General features: G+C 44.5%; 1 protein-coding gene and 1 long non-coding RNA gene across 2 annotated transcripts; one reads left to right on the top strand and one right to left on the bottom strand.

Moving 5' to 3' along the window:
• The first annotated feature begins 567 nt into the window (after nucleotides 1-567).
• LOC104462368 lies at nucleotides 568-2,356 on the top strand. Its single transcript, XR_727558.1, has 3 exons — nucleotides 568-849; nucleotides 1,184-1,294; nucleotides 1,453-2,356. It is a non-coding gene; the product is annotated as an uncharacterized LOC104462368 (long non-coding RNA).
• Nucleotides 2,357-5,009: 2,653 nt separating this feature from the next.
• On the bottom strand, nucleotides 5,010-9,227 carry SLC10A1 (solute carrier family 10 (sodium/bile acid cotransporter), member 1; the record flags this gene model as incomplete). The annotated part of the gene is given in 6 exon segments (XM_010074284.1): nucleotides 5,010-5,089; nucleotides 5,092-5,121; nucleotides 5,124-5,278; nucleotides 6,080-6,222; nucleotides 7,991-8,201; nucleotides 8,877-9,227. Coding segments are annotated over 6 exon segments (970 nt in total), but the record flags the coding sequence as incomplete, so codon positions are not given.
• Between the last annotated feature and the right edge of the window lie 1,446 nt (nucleotides 9,228-10,673).

Raw genomic sequence — 10,673 nt, 5'->3', positions numbered from 1 at the left:
TGTAACGCTTCCGAATAACGAGGTCCTGGTCGAAAAGAGTTGAAAGATACGAAATTAGGTGGTCGTTGGAATCCTGATCGCAGTAAACTGGTCCTTGGTAACTTCAAGCATAGAGAATGTCTGGATCCATCCGTAGTCTCCTAATAGGGAGGGCAGTGCGATTAATGGCTTCCATCGACTGGGTAGTGTTCATCAAATGGGGGGCGGTCGAAGAGCCAGTCGGGCATATATCGTGACGGTATCTCCGGTCGCTTAATGCAGTTTGCTGCTTGGCTAGCCTAGGGAATTGTTAATAAAGGTAAAGTAAACTATATTTTTAATGACATATGGGGCACAAAATAATTGGTGTTGTGTAAATCTAATTCTGTATACTTTTATAAGACTTGTAACGTAAATGGAAACTGAAATAGTACAAAAATATATGGGTAGTATTTCACATTCAGTCCAGTATATATACAAATGTACTTTTTTATTTCTTTCTCTTTCTTTTTTTCTCTCTCTTATTTGATCTATATAATCTTTGTAGACTAATATTTTCCTTAATGTTAAACACTTTAGTAGCATTTTGCTTAAAGCAATATGCTTTTTCATTTATTTCGTGCCCTGATATATATAATTCAGTTTTGATAGAATACAAGTATGGCAGATTGCCATGTTGGTAATTTATCTAACATCTTTTCTTTCAGTAGTCATAAGTTTCTTTTGTTTTTAACTATTTTTATGTAGATAAGCATTAATTTCACTTCTTTGCATAACATAACTGGTCTTGTGTTAGGATCTCAAAGACTTCATGAGACAAGCTGGGGAAGTAACCTTTGCAGATGCACATAGACCTAAATTAAATGAAGGGTAAGCCTCTAAAATCATCTCTTGAAAGCTGTAGCTTAGTATTTTTACGTGTTATGTAGATATTTGGGGAGGGAAGCTGTCTGCTTTCAGTGTTCAGCAGCTGTTCATAGTTTAATTTAGCTACTCTTTGAAAATGCATTCTCTGGTATTTGGGGAGGGAAATTCTTCAATTCATGCTTGAGTTATGGCAAGGGATGACTATGCTGAACAGTGAGGTTTTTTTAGTTGTGGTGTTTTTTTTTTTTTCTCCAGAGGATGTTTTGGTCTGTCATCAAAAATACAACTTGTAATAGTGAGCTCTGTGTTTTGGTTTTTGTTCTGTTTTTTGCTGTAGGGTGGTTGAATTCGCCTCTTACAGTGATTTAAAGAATGCTATTGACAAGCTTTCTGGTAAAGAAATTAATGGAAGGAAAATCAAACTAATTGAAGGCAGCAAGAGGCACAGGTATGGATTTGTAGTTTCTTAAATAATGCTTAAATATCAGCTAAGAAATCCTTTGAAGTCAGTGACCAAGCAACCAAACTGGACACTAGTGAATTGCCTGGTTATTGTCGTGGTCCCTGAGTTTTCATTGCTAACGCCGATGCTGTTTGTTTTCTCAGTAGGTCCAGAAGCAGGTCACGGTCTCGGAGCAGAAGCTCATCTGGGTCTCGTAGCCGTTCCCGTTCCCGCAGCCGCAAGTCTTACAGCAGGTCAAGGAGCAGGAGCCATAGCAAGTCTCGGTCAGTTAGTAGATCTCCAATGCCAGACAAGAGCCAGAAACGTGGTTCTTCTAGTAGATCTAAATCTCCATCATCTGTGGATCGGCAGAGGTCTAGATCGAGGTCCAGATCTGTTGACAGTGGCAACTGAACTATAAGTAACTTGCCCTGGGGGCACTTTTTTAAACCATACTTGCTAAAACTTGTGGTAAGTATGTGACTTTCTGTGGGGAAGGGTTTGGATGGGGAGGGGGGTGGGATGGGGGAACTTTGTAGATGTGGACCATGGTGGGAAGGGTTGTTGACTAATTGTATTAAATGTTTTTTGATAACCCTTTTCTTGCTCACATTTTTTTTTGTGACTGTCTGAAGTGTATAGTTTGTCTGTATTGGCAGAGCTCTTTATAACTAAAGCAGACAACTTACATTTTTTTGTATTCCAAAAAAAGTAATCTGAACACTCAATTCCCAGTATATTCAACTGTGAATAGCAACTTTGAGCATTAGTTTAATATCTCAAATTAAACTAATAGCTTTAGGCATCTAAGAGCTCTCCCTGTGCTGTACATAAAGCTTTATTTCAGAGGGTATTTTTTTGTGCCTTTGAACCATTGTTTCAGTTGTAGGTCAGCAGATTAAGTGCTGGTCAGTACTGGTAATAAAACTTTATTTTAAAAGCTTTTCATTTAATATGACTTGCACTACACTAAGAAAATGCCCGTTTCACTGCCCTGTGGTAATATTCTATAAAGAACCCTAATTCTTGATACTTAATTAAATAGCTTAAATAAAGCATAAAGAAACATGTCTCTGCTTCTAGTGTGTTCTTCCTGTTAACAAAGTGCTGCTGACTGTGCCTCATGTTGTTGGACAGTTACAATGTTTCTTAAGGGTGGGTCTGCAGCAGAGCTAATGTTGAGTGTCTTGGTATGGGGGAGAACTTGCTGCCTTTTAAAGACATCATGCTATGTCCTTAGATATCTCTCTATTCTGAAATAAGAACAGTGATAATGGGGAGAATCATGCCATCATAGTTCATAGCAACAGGTGGAATGGAACAGGAGTCACTTGGGTTTTAATCACTTTGAATAATAAGTGTGGAATGTTAAAGATAGATGTAGTCAGCATACCTTGTTAGTGTGTTTGTACACACACTTACGAGAGAACACTGAGGTGTGGATAAAGCATTTTTATAGGTGTCGGTCCTAATTCTGGAGGAAGAGGAGGGATTTTTAAGTTTGTGGGTGGGAGTACTGCAGCCTGTGTTTCAGTGTCTGTTTCTTACAGGGGCCGCAACCCTCTGCACTCCCTGTGTTTCCCAAGCCCTCACCCATGTTACAAGAGCGAGCTTTAGCATTTAATTTAAAAAATATTTTTATTATAGAGTGCTTTACGACACTACTCCAGTAATCCACTGAAACTTTTAAAAAGATCCCTGGAGGCTAGGATGGGTTTGGATTAGGTCCTAGGAAACACAAGGCCATTCTGCTCAGAGCGAGGTCAGGCCTTGGGTGGGGAGAGTTGTTTGGTGTCTGCAGGCCCTGCTGCCTTTTCTCCATGCTGTTGCAGCTGCACCTGCTGTTGCAGATGCAGTTAAGCAGATTATTATTTGTCAGCCTGGGGGGGTGGGAGGCTTCATTTTCTGATGCTAGATCATTTTACGAGGTGTGGAAGAAGAGGGCTTTAACCTCTAGGGATAAAGGCAGTGCTGGCACTCCCCTGGGTGTAAGGTTAGCTGTGTTATCTCAAGTTGGTTGATCCTTCCTGCTTACTTGAATGGTAAAGGGCACCTGTGCTCAGGGGGGACTTGGATCCAGCTAGAACCCAGGTGGCTGAAGGCACCTGATGATTGGAAAAGGGTGGGATTTCAGACACTTCCTTCCCTTTGCCTAAATAGGAGGCACTACCTGCTCTATAAATAGCTGCTCTGACTTCTCGGTCTAAACTACCCCTTACCTTGCAAGCAGCATGAAGAGGTGTCCGTGTTTTACGGGGGGAGCTGGCTGTTGTGATGATGACCTTTCAGTTTAAGACAAACTCCCAGGCTTTGCGTTATGGAGAGTTACGCTGACTTCTGGCCAGAAATGATTTTGTGTTTATGAAGCACAGGTTCTTGGTACAATCCTGTTTGTTCTTAGTTCAGGTGGATTACTTCAGGCTACAACGCATACTTAGGGCATTGGAGGTGTTAATGCCAGTCTTCCCTCATACTCTTTTATTTGCAGTGTGACATTAGCTAAGTGGTGTGTTAGGTGACTGACTCCTGAACAAGGCACATTCAGGCTCATCCCTTTTCAGAGGTGCAGCTTGCTGGACCCCAGACTCAATGTACTAAGGCAGTTAGCATAGGTGTGTTCAGTTTTTGTGGCCTCTGCTGTGTGGAGAGCAGTGGCACAGTGCACACTGCTTGAATTTTGGAAAATGAGAGCGACCAGCAGTCCGTGGGCTACACATGGGGTCTTGGTGGCTCCTGCACTGAGAAACTTTGACACCTTGCTTTGGGTCTTTGTTGACAGAGAAATTAACATGAATCTTCAGCGATGTTGTCATGAGCTGCTTCCAGTATGTGCCAGCGGGACAATTACAGGCAAGTGGAATTAAAGAGAGAAACTGATGTAGGCAGTGATCTTCCTGTGGGCAAAACTGGGGGCAGTGGCTTGGGTGTGTGGCCCTAAGCTGTCCCAAAGGGTTGTCATGATGACTTGGAAGTCACAGGAAGTATCCCTCATGGGCAGGCAGGGAGAGAGAGGCTTAGTCTGGAACAAGGTCTTCAGGAAATAACTGAGTCTGCAGGTTGCTCCGTGGTGATGTCTTTGGTGCAAAATGAGCACAGATAAAAAGTTTAATACAAAACTGCTGGAGACCTGTAAGCCAGCTGCAGAAGGTGGAGCTTGGAAGGGTTGTGATAGCAGCTGCTGTGAAATCTGTCTATTTTTTTCCTGGTTTTCTACTGTTTCTGGAGGGTCTTGACACTGGTTTTGTTTCTTGAGCAGTAACTGTGTCCAAACCTGTGCAGATCAATTCTGCTGCATCTGAAGAAAAAGAAAAATAAAGTGAGAATAGGCAGTTCCGAAGCCAGGTTATGAAAAGATTGCAACACAGCTACAATTGATGTTGCTGGGTGATAAAAAGCAAAATGAGGAATTTGGAATATTTAATGTTCTCATGTAGTTTTAGGTGTGTGTGACTGTTCTCTGCATGTGCTCAGTGCAAGTAATAGATTTTGCAGGATGTCCATCCTAGTTTAAGGACAGGTCTCTGAAAACCTCTGGGCACTGATAGTATAGGTAGTATATAGCTATATGAAACATTCTGCTGATGCAAAAAGTCGTAATTTCTAGTGTCTTCAGTTACCTTTGAATTTTTGACTGGAGTCTGAATATAACGTGTTTGGGTATGTAACCCTGAGTTAAAGGGGCACCGGATTGTGCCCCTAGGAAGCAGTAATTCATTGGTAATTATATTAAGCTGTACTTGCCATTTGGTTTCTTTGTTCTGTCCCAGATCGTAAAGAGCAGGATGAGCAGAAGTCTCTCTGGAACAGCAAGTAGAGCAGTGGGAAGAAGTACAGGGGCCAATGCTTTCTGGGGTGAAGGCAACCTTGAGGATAGTCGAGCAAAGCTGTACATTCTGGCAGCCAGTTTCCATGCACACCAGCCTTCTGCATCTGAAGGAGGAAAAGTTAAACCCTGACAAGCATTACAGGTTTAATCCACTTTTAAACAGCCTAAAAAGCCTGCCTGCCTTGCTGTTGCAGTGCTTCGTGCATTTGCCTGTGCTAAACCTGCATTATCGGGAGCAATACTGGGATCCCTAGAAGGTTTTACCTCATGCTCCCTTTGCAATGCGCAGAGACAGATCAGGGCTCCGCAACTTCATGCAGGAGTGAAGGTAAAAAATAGCGACGGCTAGGGGGGTTTACACGCAAGGTTTCTATCCTGAATTCCTGGGGTTTCGGCTGAATGCGCTGACTAGTTTGGGATAATTATCAGCTGAGGAACAGTTGTGTCACTTGGGGTTTGGTCTCTGTTGGTGTTCCCTAATTCTTTGTTGTTCTTCGGTGCTATTCCTTCTCTTCATCCCCCAGCTTTATTGCTGAGAGCAGAGGGTGGTAACATGCTTAGCAGGTCACTAGTGACCTCAAGTCAAACCCATCCATCTGCCTGTGCAGTGAACCTGCGTAATGGCCTTCCACCTCTTCCGTGGTGATCAGGTGCTTGTGTCAGAAACTGCTCCAGCTGCTCCTCCCCTCTCCACTGAGCTGAGCAGAGGTTGAACTCGTTTCTCTCCCCACTCAAGGTGTGGGAGCATTGCCTTGGGACCAGCTTGCAGCGTGTCTGCTCATACTCCTAGGGCCCATTTTGGGAGACTGCAATCAGTGGTTATTTTACAGAAGTACCTCCGTGCTGAAACCCATGCTTTCGCCATTGTGCCATAGACCAGAGCTGTTGTACCTCTCTGTACTTCTGGTGACAGAGAGGGAGGGAGGGGGGAGTGGAGGAACATCCTGATCATTGGGCTTAAAGACTGCTGCAGGAATCCAATAAAGGGCATCAAGGCAAAAGATCCCAGGAGGGATGATGAGAAGATGACCATGATACCACTTCCTACACTGTCCACAGACAGAGCGATTATTGCAGCAGATGACAGCAGAAGCACAACCATCCCTGCCTAAAATAAAAGTGGTCAAGACATGAACAGGAGAGAAATCGCCAGCAAAATTTGCCTTGTCTGTTGGAAGCAGCTGTGCCTAGTTCCCTGCCCATCACATATGTAAGTATATAGTGAGAATGCATAAGTGCCTTTCATGGATATAAAGGTTACAAGTAATCAACAAGAGATCATCCTGAGGTGTTGCCTAGAGAGACCTTAAATAATCAGGTACCTTTCTGGTCTATATGCAAACGGCCTCAAGTTGTGCCGGGGGGGGTTTAGGCTAGATATTAGAAAAAATTTCTTCACTGAAAGAGTGATCAAACATTGGAACAGGCTGCCCAGGGAAGTGGTGGAGTCACCATTCCTGGAGGTGTTCAAGAAACATGTATATGTGGTGCTTAGGGACATGGTTTAGTGGGTTACGTGGTGCTAGATTGACGGTTGGACTTGATGATCCTTGAGGTCTTTTCCAACCTTTATGATTCTATGAAAATAGTTGGTGCTTGCTCTACCAGCCACTCATTTCTCAGGCATTGCTGTGTGTCTGTCTGGGTCCCTTGTGGGTCTGGTCCACCAGAAGCAGGTGGGGAGGAAACCACTTTACTCACTGGCAGAGCCTACCTACAGTGGGTGGGGAAGGTGGTGGCTGCATTTTCATATCATCTCATTGGTGTCTGGTGATTCAGCTGATGAAGCAGCTGGGGAATTTTGGGAGGCAGAATACATAGCTCTCCTGCCTGTGAGTCCAGTTTGGATGGACTCTTGTAGACAAGATAAATGGAAAGGTGGTGTGAGCAGAAAGGAACATCACCCCAGGGTCAGCTGGGCCATCATAGGTCACCTTGTCATGCTAGGCTTTTAAAGCTTCTTTTGAAAGTCCAGTCGTCTCTGCCCTGTGCTGGGAAAAGGAACCTTTGAAACCTCTGGTCCTGCTGCATCTGCTCTAGCTTGACTCCCGGGTTCCTCTGCTTTTCAGAGGTTAGTGATTCCTAGTGTCATTTTATCAGGTCTGTTAGTGAGCCTTGGCACCCAATTCTTGCTGTGCTTGGTCAGAGTTTCTCCAAGATGAAGCCTTAGTGAAAGAAACTACAAAAAAACAGGTTTACAAAGTTGTTAGCAGCTCTCTGGGTACTGCTAGTGGAGCTCTTGAGTTAGGCTATGGTGTAGCTGGTTGTCCAGGTTTCCCTTTTGCTGTCTAAATGCCTAATGTACAAAGGAGGCAGGGAGGTGATTCCAGGCATAAGCGAGTGCTCGGTGAGCTAGGGACTTCTGCTGGATAGATATCTCACTGGTGTGAGCAGCAGCTTTGTGATGTGACTCTTGCCTTGTGCTAGACCTCTGGGAACAGTGGGATGGCTTTTTTGTTTGTTTGGGGATTTTGGGTTTTTTTTGTTGTTTTGAGTTTTGTTTGGGTTTTGTTTTTTGTTTTTTTTTTTTTTAATCTGGGGTCTGCTTTGGTTACAGCAGTAGTTGGGGGCAGTGCCTATGAGGCTCTTTAGTACTGCTTGTAGCAAAAGAAAATGAAATAAAGCCAAAGCCAACAAAGAAGAGCAAGGTAGGAGGCTGCCTACAAAAATGTCATTTGTCTGGAAAAGGTGGAGGACTTCTCTTTGGGCAAATATTTTCATGACTAAAGTGGTGAAGTGGATGTCTTGAGTTCTATCCTCAACCCTTTCATGGATATGTGGTATGCCTTAAAGAAGTTAATATTTCTGTGCCTCTGTTTTTGAAAACTTCCTTGAGGCCCTTGGTTGAAAGGCAACTAGCACCAAATACTTCTTACCTTGATGAGAAAGCCAGTGTACTGTGATTTCTTCTCATTCAAGATGACGCCGATGGCACAGGGGCTTAGCATGAGGACCAGGGAGGTGATTATTCCTTTGTAAGGCACCTTGCCCTCCAAATCACCCTTGTATAGTCCTCCCAAGTAAAGGTACGGAAGCAGAGGCATTAGTCCAATTGCCAGGCCTATTGAGCATGTGGTCATTACAATGCTGAGATGAAGAAAGGACCCTTCAGTAGAAGAATTATGCTTTTTTAATGGAATATGCTCAATTTTCTTACTAACCTGGATACATGTCACTGAGGTTTCCCCATCCTTATTGGGTTGTATAAAGATGTGATATGACTAGAGAGGGGGGAAGATGACTCAAATTGTATATAAGCTCAGAAAGAACCTTTGTTATGGGTACAGCTCACACCTCTGAAAATCAGAAGTGACAGAGAAAGTAATACTTGATATTTCCCCCTCGATCGTGTTTTATCACTTGGGTTTGTTGGATTGTGGGGTTTTGCTAGTTCAACGTTTCTCATTGATGCAGCCTCTCCAGTCAGTGTGCTCAGCATACACAGAACTATATGCTGCTGTATGGATACAGGATATATATGCTATATGTACTGCTATGTGGAGATGAAAAAGTGTTCCTGCACCCATCTCATCAAGAGCAGCATGCCATATGCTTCAGAGAAAGGTACAAAATCCCGTTTTATTGTAAAACTGAGACAAATTAACACACTGAGAAATATGGATGCTTTAAAAATATTCTAGATTTAGTATATCAGTCTTTGTCCAGGTTCTTGGGGATTGCTAATGTTGGTTAACCTACCTTGTGAACCAGTCCTATGGCCAGATTGTCCTGGGCAACGAACACGTACTCAGCTTTCCTTACCTGAGGTTCATGTCCCCTCTCAGTGACAGACTAAAGATGTTGGAGAGGTTTCCCCCTGGGCAGCAGCTGCAGATGAGGATGGCCAAGGATTCTGTAGCACCCAGCTGGAAAAGCTTGCCCAACACAAATGCTGTCAAGGGTATGACGCTGTATTGAGCCATGACAGCAATCACCACGCCTTTGAGTTTCCGGAGGTGAGTTGTGATCTTGGCTATCTCCATGGTACACCCCAGAGGTACCATGATGACGAAGAGGACCACAATGAGGATGGCATTCAGGGCTTTGTCTGTGGCTTGCTGGCCAAATGCAAATGGTGGTGCCGCAGTGGTCAGGAGGTGCTCTGTGTGTGACCTGCACTCCAGAGCTCTGGGCTCTCAAAGGCTCCCTTGGTCTTGTTGATCCTGCTGAAGGGTTTAGAGGTCCCTTCTTCTGTCAGTGGCTGGCAAGGTGAGGAAAGGGTTGATTCAGAAGGTTGAATAATATCCAGTTAATGCAAGCAAAATATGAGCTGTCCTTCAGGCCACCACTCCTATTTTTCAGAAGCTGTTGAAACAGAAATTAATGTTTTGAGCAATCAGCTGTGAACTCTGTTCCCTTCAATGTGTTGTGCAGTTTGTGTAGCTTCTGCTCTGGTCCCCCACCTCTTCCAGTGTCCACTCTCACTGTGAGAACAAGGATGTAGCTGGTGAGAGCGAGGGGGAGGCTTGTTCAAATCTGGTAAAGATGGACACTTCCTGCAAAGGAAAATGAACCAGAAGAGCTCTTGTCCATGAGATACTGCTGAAGCCAATGCCTAAAAGCATGATGTATCCAGGGTACTTTATTTTTAACAAGGGTTATAAAATGCTTATGCTTCTGGCCATAAATCAATCTCTCAATAGGAGGGATAGGAAGAAACTTCCTCCATGGACAAGTAGTTTCTCTGGTAAACTCTTCAGGGCCTTCATGTCTCTTTTCCTGATGCAATCAGTCTGACACTGTCTAACAATTTTTTAATTGCATATAAGAACAAATTCTCCAAACTTCACCAATACCCAAAACATTATTCTCTCCTTAGCACTGAGGGGAGATTCTGCATGGCAGGAGCCTCAGCTGACCTCTGCAGTGCAAAGTGGTGCTCACTGCAGCACAGCAGAGTTGGTTTCGGGGCCTGAGGTGCACAGGGCACACCAGTGAGTGATCCAGCCAGTGGTGCGGGCATCACCTGAGCCCTCCAAGCAAAGGCAGACAGGTAGCTTGTACCCCCTAGGCTGTAACCTGCCCAGTGCTTTCAGTACAAACACGCAGAGCTCTGGCGTGCGAGGAAACAGGAGCTGGGCAGCTGGTTCTCAGGCAGGAAGAGGGACCCGAGAGGTGTCTGGCAAAGGTTGTCCCTCCAGCTGCTGTAGGGGTGGCCTCTGCTCACCCCCCTGCTGCTCCCTGTCCCTGGCTGTACAGGGGATGCACCTCCCAGCATCTGCTGTGCTGGGGAGTGGCATGTTGCCTGCCCTGTCCCCAGGTTCCATGCTCCCTGATCCCTCTGCAGGTTTTGCCTTCATTTATGGAGCAAATCAACCTGAGCCAAACCCCAGGTCAGGCATGGGACTCAGAACATCAGAGCTGAACACCTTAAACTAGAGCAAATTGAATGCTGCCTTACATGCCTGTAGAAGATTTCAGTGAGGTTACTTGCTGCTCCATCCCTTCCTCGCCAAACTCTGTCCTTTCTTTAGTCCTGCTTCAAGAAAGTCTTTCCCCCTTAGCAAAATCTTTCTCAGAATAGAAAGTTTGGCTCTAAAAGAGCCTTTTAGAAAGGGA

Source organism: Pterocles gutturalis, unplaced genomic scaffold, assembly GCF_000699245.1.
Source record: "Pterocles gutturalis isolate BGI_N339 unplaced genomic scaffold, ASM69924v1 scaffold14922, whole genome shotgun sequence".
NCBI classification, from domain to species: Eukaryota; Metazoa; Chordata; class Aves; order Pterocliformes; family Pteroclidae; genus Pterocles; species Pterocles gutturalis.
Note: the sequence above shows the minus strand (reverse complement) of the source record. Positions and strands in the feature narration are given on the sequence as shown.